Below are 17308 nucleotides of genomic sequence, written 5' to 3'. Positions count from 1 at the left end.
TTTTTTTTTTTTTTTTTTTAGTTTATTTTATTATTATTATTATTATTATTTTTTTTTTTTTTTTGAGAGAGAGAGAGACGGAGAGAGCAGCGGAGGGGCAGAGAGAGAGAGAGGGAGAGAGAGAATCCCAAGCAGGCTCTGCATTGTCAGCACAGAGCCCCACATGGGGCTCACACTCATGAACCGAGATCATGATCTGAGCGGAAATCAAGAGTCAGATGCTTGACTGACTGAGCCACCCAGGCACCCCTGAAGGGTCTTAAAGCGAACTAAGGAATGGATGGCCCAGAGTCGAGACTTGCTGAATGTGAGGAGCTGAAGCGTATCAGGGGGAAGCTGTCAACCTAGCAGCTGGCCATGTGGGTCTTGCTCTTGATGGTGAGGTGGGGACATGACTTCTGAGAAGAGCCTGAAGAGAGCCAGAGGTAAAGACTGGGGGGAGGGGAAGGATGCCCCCCTCCCAGGTAGGGAAGAAGAGCAGAAGACCTGGCAGAGGGGATGCCTGGGCGGCTCAGTCGGTTGAGCGACCGACTTCGGCTCAGGTCACGATCTCACGGTTTGTGAGTTCGAGCCCCGCGTCGGGCTCTGTGCCGACAGCTCAGAGCCTGGAGCCTGCTTCGGATTCTGTGTCTCCCTTGCTCTCTGCCCCTCCCCCGCTCATGCTCTGTCTCTCTCTCTCTCTCTCTCTGTCAAAAATGAGTAAACATAAAAAAAAGAAAAGAAAAGAAAAGAAAAGAAAAGAAAAGAAAAGAAAAGAAAAGAAAAGAAAAGAAAAGAAGCCCTGGCAGAGGCCTGGGGTGGAAGGGAGGAACGCGGAGCGAATCGAGGGGAAGAGGCAGTGGAGAAAGAGGAATTCTGAGAGAGCAGTGCAAGACGGGAACTGGGATGCAGAGAAACTGGAAAAGAAACAGACTCAGAAAGTGGGGCTTGGCGGGGACTGGAGACCCTGCTGTGGAAAATTTGGGAAGAAGTCTTGGGAGGTGTTGAAGCGTAGGTGGTCTTTATTTCCCTTGCACGGCAGCCCCTCCCCCCTAGGCAGTGTGTGCTAAGATCCAGAACCCTGACACCCCCTCCTCTCCCTCCAGAATGGCCCCCCCCTCCCCTCGGGCGGGGCTGCGTTTCTAGACAAGTGCCTCCAGGTAATTCTGACAGAGGTGCCCCCCCCCCCACACACACACTTTGAGGGGGTGGCTGTTGAAGAACTAAAAGTGTCCTTATTCACAAGTACACTAGGTAAGCGGAATTTGAGGGGAGGTACAGAGTGCGGAAAGGCTTTGGGGGTTCAGGGAGCTCCGTGTGGTTTCTGGGTGAAGAGGCAGGAGCCAGAGGAGGGGCAGACGTTGAACAGGTGGGAGGAGGAGTGCACAGGAGACGGCGGTGTGGACCAACAGGAGGGCGGGCCAGTGTGTTTCCCAGAGATGGGGGAGAGGGTGGAAGGCACTGGTTCCATCCGAGAGTAAGTCTTGGGCTTCATGGTGAGTAGCATCTATGTTCTCGGTCAAAGAGAAGCCGAGGCTGCCTGCTGAGAATAGTCTAGGGTTTAGAAGACCTGACAAGTTTTGAAAGAGCCTCAGTGGGTGCTTTATAGGAGTCAGTGAGGACAAAGAAGGCTCGTGTGGAACACTGGTGGCTGCAGGGGATTCTTCCTGAATAAAATAGACCTGGTACCTATTCTGGGGAGATTTCCGTTTCTTCTCCCTCCCCTGAGAAGTATCTGAATTTTAGCACCTGACTGTTTCATTCCTTGGTTAAGATTTCTTTTAAGAGAATTTTAAAAACTTCTTCTGTCAATAAATTACCCTTGTCATCCCTCTGAGATTGCCCAGACTCCCTCCACTGCTCTCTGCCTTCTTTTATATATATCTTCATCTCCTGCGTGATCTTTCCTTCACTCCTTGCTTCCCTCGCTCTCTCTCTTTTTTTTTTCTATTTTGTTTTTACAATACTCTCAATCATTTTCCGGTTGCCTCTTTCCCTGTGCCCCCCGCCCTCGCCAGGACCCTGATTCCCTCATCCCTCTCCTCCTTGCTGGAAGCCTGCTCACTCGTTCCACGCCTTCATTTTGGTTCTGTGAGTAGGTTTTATAAGCAGGACCCGCTACGTGAAAGATGGAAACGCAGGCCTCTTCGTTAGACAGTGATGAAGGATTTCAAGATGGCGACAGGGGGGCCCTGGACCAAGTGTGGGGCCTTTCTTGAGCATGGCCGCCCGCCCTTGGAACCAGCTCTGTTTGCAATGTTTGTTGCTTTAACTTATTGTATATTCACCATCGTCTGAACACCTCCAATTCCTCATGCGTCTCTAATTGCTATTTTAACTTGCTTGATGCTGCCCCTCGTAGTCAATATGTTTGTAAAAACCAACACACTCTGTTTCGACTGCAGTTCTGCTCCACCACCGTTTTTGCTTATCTGGAAGAGTGACGCAACACTCCCTTCTGGGCCCGGCTGGCTGCCTGTGGAAATTGACGCTTGATGTTCCTCTCTGTCCGAACCCCTCAAAGTCATGCTGGAGGCTACGATGGCACTGAGGAGGTGCCTCCCCTGAAGGAAACCTTGCAGGAGAGGTAGGTTACATTCCCCAGGCAATGGCACTACCCAAATCACCCGTGTAATATGCATTTCTCAGCGAGTGGCTCAGAGTAAGTGTTCAATATGTAATGACAGGTAGTATTTCCTCACCCAAATCTGGCGAATGGCCAAGATGTTGTCATAATGCAGATGGACCGTTCCAGTTTAGTTAAGTTTCCTTAACGTGAGGGCTCCCCCGCTTCCCCCAAAGGCCTGCAGACCCACCCGGCCGCCACCCACTGCTGGTAGGTAGACAGTGTCCCACCTCTCTCCCACCCACCGCCCACCCAAGGGTTTATCTACATACTTGCTGGTCTGCCTCTGGTGCTGGATGACCATGTTTTTCTCGTGGATTGTCTCTAGTAGGGCCGTTGCCAGAGATTTCAGATCAGAAATGGACTGTGGAGTAGCTGGGAGACTGCACCCATGATCCTCAGACAACAGATCCTGAACTAGGTGGGATTAAAGTTTACAACTCAGTGTTAAGTCCTTCTGAAACGCTGGAATGCAAACCAATGTCCATTCTTCCTGGATAACAAAGCTGGGATACGTTCCCAGCTCCTAAATGCTACGATGTTGTACTGAAGAATCCCTATCAAGTGTCAAAAGTAAAACAAAACAAAATTCAGCATGAGGGGTAAACGGAAAGTAAAAGGAGGAAGTTCTCGTGGACTTTTACCAACAATGTTTTAAAAGGATAATAATAATCTTTTGTATTTGTCCAGTCTTTTGCCCTTTCAAAACATTTTCATACTAACTCATTTGAGGCTGAAAATTAAAAAAAAAAAAGAAAAAAAAACTCACCTGGGAAGTATTATGTATTCCCATTTCACAGACAGGAATGCAAGGTGGTAATGGGTTAAAAATATTAGCTAAAGGTCACACAGCCTCGCAAATGGTAATGAGTCTGGTCCTGAACTCCTCGCTTTGTGGCAAAGTTTCCTACGATGTGGTATGCTCGGTGGGTGGGAAGATCATATAGGGCATTACTTAAAATACAAAATATATTTTGTGCACGCATGTTTTTAGGAACTAAGAGTCACCACAAAAGAGATACCACTTGGACTTGCTTACCAGACAGAAACAAATAAATCTCACTGTCTACCTTTGAGCATCACTTCCTATATGCTTATATGCAGGTACACAAATTCATACATTTTTCTTTGAAAATGGGAAAAAGCTTTTCTTTTTGCACTTAAGCCTATTCCTCATCATTAATATTTTTTAAAACATAAAATAGAGCGGCTGCTTGGTAGCCCATATATAAAATATAGAGTAACTTCTTTAATTACTGTTGGACATTTATGTTATTTCCTATGTGGGTTTTTTTGGGGGGGTTGTTTTTATTTTAAGTAATGCAGGAAGAGCTTTCTTCAAGCAATAAGTTTTTCATACATCTGTCATTATTTCTTGCTGCTCAAAGGGGATGAGTTCAAGGCTTTTCGATATAGGTGGCCAAAGGGTGATCTAGAAAGGCCGTGCCAGGTTGACTGCTTGGCCATGGCTGGCATTCTTCACATCAGCACAAGGCTGGATCTCACCATTCAAATATGTTTGGCTGTCAGGGGTACCCAGGGCTAACCTCACATGAGCCACCCCATATTTCTGTGGAGTATTGTGGTTTTCTGTTTAAAAACAATTCTAGGGTTTCCTTTTTTCAGTCAAGTGGAAAAACAAAAGTTGCTTGGACAAGTGCCTTGGTTATTAGGTGGGCTGGAGATTCAGCACTTTTTTCTTTCTTTTTTTTTTTCCCCAGCCACTGTAGCTCTGATTAAGACTGCCGCCTGATTGTTCCGGTCTGCACGGCCGGCAGCCCGAGAGTGGGCCAGTCGAGCGTGTTCAACCTGAGGCTCACGTTGAGAACTGAATTCCCAAATATTAAGTGTCAGAAGCAAGCTCTCTGCTATTTATTCCCCTGGACTGTTCCTGGAAGATCATTATTTTTCATCAGAATCGACAAGGAGGAGGAACAAAATTGCAATCAATAAAAGCTTCTTTGAAAAAGGCACATGTTCCATGATAAAATGATTTCAGCAGCTATGACACTTTTCTATTCTGGTCACAGAGGCCAGGAAAAGGAGAAACTCGACGAGGCTGGAACATGTACTCAGTGTTGCTAAACTGGTGATGAGAGGGCAGGGGGAAGCATTCTTGAAAGAAGAGCCCAGTGGAGGGGAACAGATGCAAATGGGGTCCCGTCATTAGAAAAACATCTAATGTAGAGGTTCTCAAAGCAGGATCCCGGAACAGGCATCAGCATCACCTGGGAACACTTAAGAAATGCATATTCTCTGCACCGCCCCCCCTCCAGACCTACTAAACCAAAAACTCTGTGCGTGGAGGGGACAGTAATCTGTGATTTCACAAGCCTTCCAGGCAATGCTGATGCAGAGGTAGGTTTGGGAAGGCTGTTTTAAGAACCGCTTGGTTCCCAACCCATAAACTGAGATGTAGACCCACAGCCGCAGCACCAGATTGTCCTCAGAGGTCGACCCATACCTTGCTTTGCAGACAAGACTCCAGTTAGCGCACTGCTGCTGGATTTACTCTGGCCTTTTGAGTTTTTCCGTCTCTCGAGAGCATTCTAAAGCAGCATTAGGAAAAAATACAAATCTCTATCAAAAAAGCCAAATAATAGAAAAATACCTCCTTATAGTAGATGCATCCTCCCATCTGGCACGCAAGAACCCTGGCAAACTCCAGATGCGGACCCAACTTTTAAAATTCTGAGTCCCTGCCAAAGAGTTATGAAATGTATGGATCTGGTAAAGAGGTTTTTTTTTTGTTTTTTTTTTTTAAGTTGGTGCCCAGCAGAATGACAGTCATTACCTTCTCCTATATATAAAAGGCACTCCGTGCATATTTGTTAAATTAAATCAAATCTGAAGCAAGAATTCCATCTAATGTGTGAAGTCACTAGTTATGGAAACCCCTTCTGAACAGACATGAGATGGAGAACAGGTTTACTTCCATATACCAATGCCAAAAGATTGTTATTAGTATTTGGAAGGCTTCCGTGGCTGGGCTGGAAGAAGACACGGTCAAAGAATGACATCGGTCACGGACACAAGATTAGGAAGTGTGACTGTGAACCAGAGTGCCATTCTGACAACAGACCCTTACGTTAAAATTGATATGCACCGTCTAGCCAATGCTTAGCACGTAGAAGAACCGAATAAAGGCTGTTAAATGAATGCATACACACATTTTTTAAATGTATGTATTAATTATACAACTTTAAAAGCTGTATTCTTCTTTGGCTCCATGCGTATATATAGACTGACGTAAAGTGTGGCCCCCACCGCACGGAAGAGGACGAACAGTGTAGAGACTTCTGAGGAAAAAAGCTAACGTCAAAAGCCAGGAAAACGAGAAGGTTCTCCCAAGCATCGAGACTGCTGTAAAACTTCACCCTCAGGAAGAGAAATCAATCTATTTTCAAAGCAGAGAAGCCCAGGAGACGTTTCTAATTATAACGCTCACAACGAACATCTGCAGAAATAGATATTATCAAGCTAATGGTGCCGGAATTAGTCTAAACAACAGTGGGAGAATTTAAACATTCTGTCCTTTTAGTGTGACGTGAACATTGTCTCTCGGATCGTGATTTCCCAATCTCTGTTTCTTTCTCGCTCAGAAACCATTTTCTTAGGGATGATTATGCGACAAATAGCGTCTGATGGCAGCATATTGCACAGAAAAGCTGCGGAAAAAGAGCTAATTCTACGTGCACCGAGGCCGTAACGTGGCCGTGTCCAGATTCGGGTGGTCTCTGTGTGCCCTGTCCCAGTAACGGCAACAGAAGGGACTCTTGCAAGAGCTGTTTCTGTTGTGTTTGTCGTTTGGGGTATAATTCTTCCTGGTTACCTCAGTTAAAGCTCTTATTCTGTCTGGGAGGGGAGGCAAGTACTCAAACGTCTTTGGCACATAAAAGGGAATTAAAATAGAATGGCATTTAGATGCGCGATAATGAATCATCACTAGTGTCACCATGACTTTCTACCTTGTACTTGGCAATGTTTGATTTCAAGAGGTTGACCTCTTCATGAAGTTGCTTTAGTCTCTCTTGAAGGTACCTAGAAAAGAAAACATTCAACTAGGGAGTGTTTGGGGACAAGATAAAAAAAATACACTCAAGTAGGAGAGGGGAAAAAAAAGACAAGGACACATCCCAAGAGCCATCTTTTACATATAATGCCTTCTCACCACCAAAAGGAGGAGAAAAATGCATCTTTGTGACCTCTTCTTAAATGGATGCGATCAAGGTCAAATATGCCCAAATCACAGAAACCCCACTTTAGAACAGCCTTCTGCAGAGATCCCCTACGGGATATCAACACAGTTTCCACATAATTCTCATTAAGATGATTCCACTGGGAAGGCAGGCAGGAAGAGGCGACACAAGACATAACATGAAGTTAGACACACACACGCACACGCACAAACACACACACACACACGCGCGCGCGCGCGCGCGCACTGAAACTTGCCTCGGGGAAGAGAAACAGCTACGGGAATTTCTCAATTTATTTTCTTATTCGTTTGCCCCTCCTTGATAGCAATACCGAGCAGCTCTTGCTGGCTCCCTACCCCTCCTGCCCAACTGGGGAGTGGGGAGGGCAGGGGGAGAGAGAGGAGAGAGAGAAGGGGGTTCGTATGCAGGTATATAGGTATGTGGTGCTTCCTTTCTGACTTTCAGAACTCATCCATGACCCTGACGTCACCATTTTAGCGCTGAGACTTCCCTTCCATTGTAAGGCAATTCCCTCAAACGTCACTAGGGCTGCAGATGGCCCCCTGAGCACCTGCGGGGGCATGGCCACTTGCCTATTCTCCATGCAGAGGGCATCCACGTCGATGAGACGGTTCTCATGCCCACCCAGGATACGGTTTAGCTCCTGGTTGAGCCTCTCCACTTTGTCCTGGTAGGAAGACCGCTCCTCTTTCACATCCTGAAGCTCATCCACAGAGGCCTGTAGGTCATGCTCCAGAGACTCAATCTGAAACCAATAAAAGCTTAAGGGAAGGGACAGACTTCCTGCCCGACACTCATGATGTCTGAGATAGGATGAGTGCCACCTGGAAGCAGAACCCACCCCCTCCCAGCGGCAGCTCGCCCCCAAGCCGGAGGCTCGGAGAGGGCAAATCCAGACGCTGAGAAGGGCAGCCGGTGTCTTACACACGCATACTTTTTCAAGCTTCTCGAGACGCAGAAATCTTGTCCTGTTCTTCGAAACCAATGAGCAAAAGAAGGAAGGGAAGTCTAGGCTCTCTTCCTCGTTCCCTAAATAGGGCTCTGTACCCTTTGAGATTCTACCTAAAAAGCATCGCTCGGCATTTCAGCAAACTTGCAGATTAAGGTCAGGGGGTCACGTTTTGTCCTTGTCTATACTGAGTGTGTGTGTGTGTGGGGGGGGGTGCGTTTCTTTCGTTCAGAACAATGGCATCCAAAGTAGGAGGGCACACGTGCAGGAAGCCCGGACCCCAAGAGGGAGGCTTGGAACTCGCAGAGCACAGAGGAAGTGAAAGCATGCATTACACCCTCTTCCGCCTCTGACTAGCATCCCAGGCACGTCACCCTCTCTGAGGAACAGGGGACAGAGTCCGACCATACAAACACATCCCCCACTCATAACAGATGTTAGCAATAACCTGCTCCTTGGCTCTCTCCAGCTGCTGAACCAAGTCTTCACGCTCATGAGCTGCGAAGTGTCGCACGCCAATTTCTTCGTCTCCGAGCCTCTGTTTGGCAATTGTCATTCTCAAGAGCTGCATTTTCCATTGGTAGCAAAGGAAAGGAGAGAGAGAGAGAGAGAGAGAGAGGAGAGGGAGAGAGAGAGAGAGAGAGAATGGGTGTATGTGTGTTAAAATGAATAGATCCAAACAAATACTCAAGCATATTGGGCAGAGAATTTTGGAAGGTAAGACTTTTCAAGATATACTAAGGAAGGGCACAAAACAAAAAAACTTCTTGGGGCGCCTGGGTGGCGCAGTCGGTTAAGCGTCCGACTTCAGCCAGGTCACGATCTCGCGGTGCGTGAGTTCGAGCCCCGCGTCAGGCTCTGGGCTGATGGCTCGGAGCCTGGAGCCTGTTTCCGATTCTGTGTCTCCCTCTCTCTCTGTCCCTCCCCCGTTCATGCTCTGTCTCTCTCTGTCCCAAAAATAAATTAAAAAAAAAAAAAAAAGAAACTTCTTGACAGTATCATGAATTTAAAAAACCAAATATAATATATATTATACTTTGTACACACATGCATGTGCATGCATACACAGTATAAGTCTAACAGGAACACAGTCCTGGGCATTTGAAGGTGAATGTCCTTTACAGCACTGCCACAGTGAGGAAAAAACTCTGGGTCAGAGATCAAAGATTAAAAAATGGTAACACAAGGTTAAGAAGGGTCTGGTGAGTCGGGCATACTCCCATGCTCTGAACACTGAGGCTACATCATCAAGGGCCTTAAGAATGCCCCCACTAATGACCCAGTAACCCTGCTTCTGAAAACCTGGGCTAACAGCAATCCCAGACATGCTTTAGGAAAAGAGAAAAAGTAGATGGCACTGTCCTTCACAGAAAGAGCTAAAAAATGAGAAACAGAGTCTAACAAGAGTGGAATGGCTAGCAATCAATCAATGGGCTAGTTTGCAGCTGTTTGACACAAGGGTGATGAACTGTGTAATAACGCAGAACATGCTTATGATAGCATGCTAAGCGGGGAACCAAAAGCAGACGACTAACTTCCATTTGCAGCATAATTGAAATTACACTAAGAACCCAGGCACAAAGGAAAAAATGACCAAATACATCAACATTTTTAAATGTGCACGTTTAGGTAATGGTGAAGCTTGCATGGTCTCTGTTTGGATCTCTGTTTTCCAACTTTTCTTTTTTTTTTTTTAATTTTTTTTTTCAACGTTTATTTATTTTTGGGACAGAGAGAGACACAGCATGAACGGGGGAGGGGCAGAGAGAGAGGGAGACACAGAATCGGAAACAGGCTCCAGGCTCTGAGCCATCAGCCCAGAGCCCCGACGCGGGGCTCGAACTCACGGACCGCGAGATCGTGACCTGGCTGAAGTCGGACGCTTAACCGACTGCGCCACCCAGGCGCCCCTGTTTTCCAACTTTTCAAGTAAGCACACACAACTTTCATAACAAGCTTTTCTTTAAAAATCCCTATAGATAAAATTCCAGTCTTCAAAACGTCTTTTTCCAAAGGGTCCCTGGAGAATCTAGAGCTGCCCCAGGCTCTGGAACCTCACTACGCACAGCCGCAAACCTTCTGGTAGAGCCGCGATGGGAACTGTGACCCCAGGATGATCCCACGGTGCCAGAACATCCCTTAAGTGCCTATCTCAGTGCCAAACAGGTTGCCATTAGAGTGAATTTTTCAAGTTATGGCACTTCTTCCTGATGCTTCTTCTAAAAAGGTTGTAAGCCTGACTCCCCCACCTCCCTGTAGGGTGTGAGTGGGTGGGCTTCGTAGATGGATGCGATCCTGGAGACAGGTTTTCACAACCCAGCCATTAGGGTCTGCTTGGGGCATGCTCTTCCTTGTTCCAGCACGGATCTTAAGGGCTTCACTGCTGGTAAAGAAATGGATTTTCAAGTCTCTAAAGGATTTGGGGGCAGGTGAGAGATAGAAAGTTAAAAGTCAAGGTAGAATATTAACAAGACTGAAACAAGATATACCAGCAGTGAACGCTAAAAGTAATGATGCCCAAAGAAAAGCAAAGAGCATTTTCTTTTTTGTTTTTAATGTTTATTTATTTTTCAGAGAGAGAACATAAGCAGGGGAGGGGCAGAGAGAGAGGGAGACAGAGAATCCAAAGCAGGCTCTGCACTGTCAGTGCAAAGCCCAGCATGGGGCTTCAACCCATGAACCATGAGATCATGACCTGAGCCGAAGTCGGACGCTGAATCCACTGAGCCACCCAGGTGCCCCGCAAAGAGCATTTTCAGGTGACATCTGTTTGGGGTCCTTATTTGAAAACCACTCAATTGAATGTGACAGACATTTATTGTGCACCTACTACGAGCCAAAGCATCACTGATACTGAGCAGACAATGTTCCAGGAAGTCTGCACACAGAGCTGGCAGGGGACGTATGGCACGTAGGTATCCAGATGGCTGTGCTTAATGGAACCCGCTTCCGGTTGATCCTCATTACTGGAGGATTCTGTATTTGTGAATTTGCCTACTGCCAATGTGTTTGTAATCTCAAAATCAACATGCATGGTGCTTTTGCATCATGGGCAGACATGTGCAGAGAAGTACAGAGGTGCAAAAAGTGTGAATCATCCAACAGGCGCATTCCCAGTTGAGGTAGAACAAGGCAACGGGTGTTGCCTTATTTCAGTTCTGGTACCGTGAATAAATACCCCTTTCGTGGTCTATTTAGTGCCATGACTGTTCATCCTTTCGTGTTTTTTGTTGGTGTTTTGCTACGTAAAATACCTAGTGCTGAAGTGCTATCTAGTGTTCCTAGATAGGCTGTGAGGTGCCTTACAGAGCATACGTGTCGGGCATGAGTTACAGCACGACAGGCCCTGAGTTCAATGTCACAGAACCAACACTATAAATTAAATAAGGTGGCTTTAACCAGAATCACACATAAAGCAAAGTTAGGTGTTAATTGATAAAAACGTTGTGGCCAGAGGCTCCAAGGAACCTGGTCTTGGGCTTCTCCTAGGAGCGATGGTTCAGTATTTGCTAATTCACTGTGCGTAGAGAATTTAGAGAGCAGAACTACAGCAAATAATGAGAATCGTCTGTATTAGGGGAAGCAGGAGTTTATGGCAGAACTGGTTAACTCAGCTGAAAGCTGACACGTGAAACCATCTTTTACATCACACAGCTTCTCAGTTCAGAACTTTCGGAACCCCAAGAGGGCATACAGAAAGACAAACAGCTAACCAAATGAGAAACATTTCTCGGAGCAAAGGGTCTAGGAGCAAGAAGGCTTGTGCCTTTTTTTGACACGAGGCAACAGGCGGCCTTTGACCCGGCTTTGAACGGAGGGCACTTCTCTTGATCTGTGAAAAGCCAGACTGACAGCCTGAACTTTAAGTAATAAAACACTACGGTGGTTTTCCATTCGAAGTACGCTTCACTGAACACCTAATTTAGAACCACGCAATTATGTTTGCTTAATGCCAATTAATTATTAAACATGTTTATTGAGGTCTGACAGCCATATAAGAGAGTCATCTTTTATATGCCGGATGCCTGTTAAGCCTCAATAAATATGTTAACAATCATTTGGTGTTTAATATGCATACAATATTGTCTATTAAATTGCAGGGCTGGACTGGTTGAAACATTTGTTTTTTTTTTTAAAGTGAGGTCCAAACTGGTAATAGCTGGATCATTAGTTGGTCTGAAATTCAAGTGCAAGCAGCCCAAGTGCAAGTCAAGTCAAGTGCAAGTCAAGTCAAGTGCAAGGGGCCAAGGAGGGGGTTGCGACAGGGATGCCGAAGGCAGAGTTCACCCGCCTTCCAGGGCACCAGCCTCGCAGGCTCTGGAGCCTGTCTTGGCTGGGATCTGTGTCCTGGCTCCACAGTCTGCTAGCTGTGCAACCTTGGCACACGCCGGAACTTCCCTGGGCTGCAGTATCTTGCACTGAAACAACACAAGGGTAATGGTATAGCTTCCTTGGAGGGTTGCTGTGTGAGAAGGAATGGGGTTGCTCTAAGTGAACATTTCACTTAGGGGCTCAAGCATACGTGCTTGGCGAAAAGACGAGGGAAAGAAAAAAAAAAGAGGAGGAAGAGAGGGTGAGAGAGAGAGAAAGTTTTTTAAGTTGGGTGACTACCCACTTCCTGCGTTCAATGCCCCGGACAGAGGGGTGTGGGGGCGTGGCTGGTAACACATTCAGGCACGATCGCATTGTTCATACGAATGCATCATTCCGTGTTCGGGAACATAAATGCCATGTGCCCTGAACTTGATGGACAATTTCAGGGACCATCGTGGGGGCGGTGGGGTGGGGGGGGAACCTGTGGCTAGACACAAGTTTTTGCTGCTCACATGCTGACTTCAGAACGTAATCCTAAGAGAAGATGGGTTTCTCTGTGATCCTTAGCACAGCCCCCGGAACAACAGAAGTGTGCAAGAAGTGTTAGCTGCTATTACGATTATTGTTACGAGTGTCATCATTGTCGTCCTCCACGTGAGTTTCCCCCCACACTCGCCCGCTGCGGAAGTCCAATCTTTCCTTCAAGCTGGGGGAAGCAGGGCTCCAGGGCCAACCTTATCTGCAGACTGCAGGCGATGATGTTGATTTCCCACCTTGGAAATGGCTATTGCTACAACTGCTCCGGGCACTTAATTCCCCCAAACAGGGCGGGCAAAACTCCACGGCCAGCCTCCCTGCGCCAGCCCCAGAAGTGGATCATTGCCCCGCGAGGCACTTGCCTGCCACCAATGGATGTATTCATTTGCTGATTTAGATGGAAATAAACGTTTATGAATGAATTACGGGTGTGAGTCGTCAGCTTATGGACGAGGAACGGCTGCAGCTGGGATGTGGCTGGGGGATGTGGCCACAAAACCATGCGGCTAAATGACTCTTGGGTGCCCTTCCCCCACCCTGCCCCCTGAGTCGATTCCTCCGCCGAGGGCCCCTGCAAACTCTGGTCCTCCTTCCCCCAGTCGGAATGACTCACTCCTTTCCACCATCTCCTCTCGGGCTTCTGCTGTCATGGCCCGCCATATCCTCTCCTCACCTGGCTTCCACTTGCCCGAATCCGTTTTCCCCACGAGACAGGAAGAGGAAGCCAGAGGCAGGAGTGGCTGCTGTTCCCCGGGTGTCACCTGTTCAGACCCTGATGCTGCTATTGCCTGTCATGCATCCTGGGAAAGTCACCCAGCCCTTGCTGGGCCCCAGGGGACATCCGTCCTTTTGGAAATGGGGATTGTCTTAGGGCACCCAGGCTGCTGTAACAGACTGCCATGCACTGGTGGCTTATAAGCAACATTGATTTCTTGCGGTTCTAGAGATCACGAGTCCTAGATCAAGGTGATGGCAGGCTTGGTGTCTGCTTCCTGGTTCCCAGAGGGCCATCTTCTTGCTGTGTCCTCACATGGTGGTGGCGAAGACAGAGCTGCTGGGGCCTCTTTTATAAGGACACTGATCCCAGGCAGGAGGGCTCCATCCTCATGACCCAATAATGTTGCAAAGGCCCCACCTCCCAATACCATCCCGTTGGGGGTTAGAATCTCAACACATAAATTTAGGAGGGGGAGGGGACACAATATTCCACCCCTGACCCCTTAAAATTCACAGTCTTCTCACATACATAATACATTCATTCCATGTCAACAGCCCCCAAAGTCTTAACCCATTCTGGCGTGAACTCTAAAGTCCAAAGCCTCACTGAAATAGCGTCTAAATCAGATATGGGTGAGACTCTAGGTATGATTTGACCTAAGGTAAGCTCCTCCAGCTCTGAACCCATGAAACCAGACAAGCTATGTGCTTCCACCATACAAAGGAGGGACAGGCACAGGATAGACATTCCCATTCCAAAAAGGAGAACTAGGAAAGAAGAAAGAGGTGACAGGTCCCAGGTGACCTAACAGAGCAAACAATGTTAAACCTTAAGGCTCAAGGATAATCCTCTCTGGCTTGATGCTCTGCCTTTGGACTCACTGGGATGGCAATGTCACTTCTGTGACCCCATGACTTGGCAGGACAGCCCCACAGTGGCTCTCTGCTGGCCTTGCAGTTCTGGGAGGCCCCAACCTCTATAACCAGGTGTAGGCTGCCGTGACCTCCAGGCCCATGCACACCAGGCAGACTTGGTGACCTCAGATGTGCCTTCATGGGCATTCTTCCACTGTCGTGAAAAACAGCACCTGGCTTCTGTCTGAGACGGTTGATCAGGACAAATCTCCTTATCAAATAGTCACCTGGCCACACGCTTGATGATTTTTTTTTTTTTTTTTTTTTTTTTTGCAATACAGATAGCCTGAGGACTATCCATATCCTTAAGTTCTGGTTCCTTTTTGCTTAACAATTCCATCTTCAAATCATTTCTCTCTTCTTGTAATTGATAAGCTATCAGGAGGAACCAAGCCATGTCTCCAACACTTTGCTTAGAGATCTCCTCAGCTAAATATCAATTTTATTGCTCGCAAGTTCTACCTTTCATAAAACAATGGATTTGAACACAGTTCAGCCAAGTTCTTGGCTACTTCATAACAAAGAAGGCCCTCCCCCCCCTCCAGTTTCCGATACATCATCCATGACCTTCACTGTCTACATTTCCACCGATATTCTGCTCAGGATTACTTTGGTATTCTCCAAGAAGACGTAGGCTTTCTCTGCAGCTCGCCTCTTTTCTTCCTGAGCCCTCACCAGAATCGCCCATGATGGTCCATTCACAGCAACATAGGTTTTATCTAACACGCACCTTCGAACTCTCCCAGCCCTACCAATTACACAGTTCCAAATTCACTTCCACATTTCTAGGTATTTGTTATAGCAACTTCCTACTTCTTGGTACCAATTCCTGCCTTGGTCTGTTTGGGATGCTATAGTAGGATGCCATCGTCTGGGTGGCTTCTGAACAACAGAAATGCATTTCTCATCATTCTGGAGGCTAGGAAGTCCAAGCTCAAGGCTCTAGAGGATTTAGTTTCTGGTGGGAGCCTACTTCCTCATTCACAGACAACCATCTTCTTGCTGTATCCACAGAAGAGGCAAAAGAGGCAAAAGAGCTCTTTGGGGTCTATGTATATCAGCCTCTCCCAGTTAACCAGCACCCAACTTGAGCACCCAAAAACGTGCTAGAAGCTCTTCTTACCCATATCGTCAGTGGCTTTTCATTGCACTGGAATCAACGCCCAAGTTTTCAGCGGGGCTGATGAGGCACAACATGAGGACGCGAGCTGCTCCCATCTGCCTCCTGATTCCATCTCCAGCCGCTTGCGTTTTCTCTGTTCTCTGGCCTGGCCGGCTTCCTTTCAAAGCCTCAGACACACAGGCTTGTGCCTGCCTCTGGGCCTTCGCACATCCTCTTGGTCTGTCCAGAACCCACTTCTTTCAACTCTTTCAGGTCTCAGATCAAAGGTCACTCCCCTCTGTGAAGTCTTCCATGGATACCACTGCTGGAGCCGTGGCCTAGGTGCTTACACACATGAACCCAGGTAATTCCAACAAGCACCCGGGGAGGTACTGTGATATCCCCATCTTCAGAGAAGGTGAAGCGATCTGCCCACGTTGCCAACCTTGTAAATGGCAGGGCTGGGAGGTCGACCCTGACTGGCAGTCTAGGGTTCTGGAGTTTATGCGGTGCTGGCTCTCTCCACGACGACTATGACAGCCATTGCACAGCATTCCCCCCACGGAGCGAGTTGTGTGTTAACCGTTTGTATAACTTTTCATATGTGATTCTCCTAAGAGGTCCAATGGCCTCCCTGCCACGACTTTATCATCCCAAGCTTGTTCCTGCCTCGGGGTTCTGCACCTCGTCCCTCGGTTACCTGACCACCTCCCACCACACGCCCTTCAGCTTCAGGGCAAAGGGCACATGAACAGACACGCCTTCCCCGACCACCCGATATAAATGGTGCTCCCCCCCCCCCCCACCAACCCATCTGCCTGGGCTGCACTCCACAGTGCTCTGAGTAATTTTCTCCTGTAGCGCTAAAACACCCTCCGACATCTCATGCTGTGCTTCATCAAATATAAAACTCCATCAACGTTGAAGACCCACCATGACGTGTCTCTAAAAAGAATAAAAATCAGCAATCGTAACAACATGATACCACTGACTGTAGGTCAGAGATGTTTAAATGTGAAAAACTGCATCTCCGGATCTGTGAAATACAATGTATTTATTTATTTGGTTACTGTTCATCTCCCCTTACTAGAGTGGAAGCCCTGTGAAGGCAGGGACTCACTATTTCCTGCCCTATCCAGAAAGCACGTGGTTGGGTCCTCAATAACGATGTGTCGAAATGATGTGAACCGAACCATCCGCTGTACTGCTGACATCTCCACTGTACCGATGAGAATAGCGGTGACACAGAGAAGTCAAGAGACTGGCCCAAGATCACACAGTCAGGAAGCCCCCGAATCACCTTCGGACAGTTCGGTACACATTGACCATGGAGCCACAATCTTTATAGGGTCCCACCGAGCAGTTTTAAGGCTGCTTCAATTTCTTGGTAGTTTAGTGTAGTTTGGATATGGTGGGCTGTAAAATGAGATCACTTTCAGAGCCTGCTCTCCACTAAAAAGTAACTACAAGCACATGGTCTATGGGATGACTGTTCAAAACCACCGGTCTCATGGGCCACCCAAGCTACACGCTTAAATAAGGCAGCATGGACTCAAATACAGTTTCTGAGACCAAATGTGTCCAATTCATCTGACAGCAAAACATTAGGGAATCCTGAACATTAGGGAATCAGCTGCTGGCTGAACTGAGCGTTGCCTCTAGTTCACAATCAAGATCCCAGTTAGAGCAGGATACGCTGGGGCTGAAGCAGGTGAGGGGCTCTTATCCTTCATTTTAATTCTTTGTAATTAATTTCTATAATGCCCCAAGGTAAGAGCTTTTCATTAGTGCGCTCTCTTCATTTGGGTTTCCTACAGACTAGGACATCTCTGTTCCTCTGAAGCATAAAGAGGAACTGTTTACAAAGAGCTCTCTGATTCCTCACCCTGGACCATTACAAACAGCCACAGCTGAGCACTCATTTGTTGTTATCTTTTTTTTTTTGAAAC

General features: G+C 47.3%; 1 protein-coding gene and 1 long non-coding RNA gene across 6 annotated transcripts in view; one reads left to right on the top strand and one right to left on the bottom strand.

Moving 5' to 3' along the window:
- LOC121037419 (uncharacterized) overlaps nt 1-8094 on the top strand; it is a 15386-nt gene extending 7292 nt beyond the window's left edge. Inside the window, exons 2-3 of the long non-coding RNA XR_005793776.1 lie at nt 7241-7247; nt 7967-8094. This is a non-coding gene — a long non-coding RNA (uncharacterized LOC121037419). The remainder of the gene's footprint in view (nt 1-7240; nt 7248-7966) is intronic.
- CCDC149 (coiled-coil domain containing 149) overlaps nt 1-17308 on the bottom strand; it is a 96962-nt gene that overhangs the window by 21974 nt on the left and 57680 nt on the right. For all 5 annotated transcript variants that reach the window (XM_040486820.1, XM_040486805.1, XM_040486831.1 and 2 more), the window contains 5 exons: nt 8223-8339; nt 7398-7570; nt 6574-6646; nt 5070-5154; nt 2878-3022 (listed from right to left, as the gene is read on the bottom strand). In XM_040486820.1, coding sequence (XP_040342754.1) covers nt 2878-3022; nt 5070-5154; nt 6574-6646; nt 7398-7570; nt 8223-8339 — 593 coding nt within the window. The remainder of the gene's footprint in view (nt 1-2877; nt 3023-5069; nt 5155-6573; nt 6647-7397; nt 7571-8222; nt 8340-17308) is intronic.

This window comes from Herpailurus yagouaroundi, unplaced genomic scaffold (assembly GCF_014898765.1).
Source record: "Herpailurus yagouaroundi ecotype Mexico unplaced genomic scaffold, PumYag 28, whole genome shotgun sequence".
Classification (NCBI taxonomy): Eukaryota; Metazoa; Chordata; class Mammalia; order Carnivora; family Felidae; genus Herpailurus; species Herpailurus yagouaroundi.
Note: the sequence above shows the minus strand (reverse complement) of the source record. Positions and strands in the feature narration are given on the sequence as shown.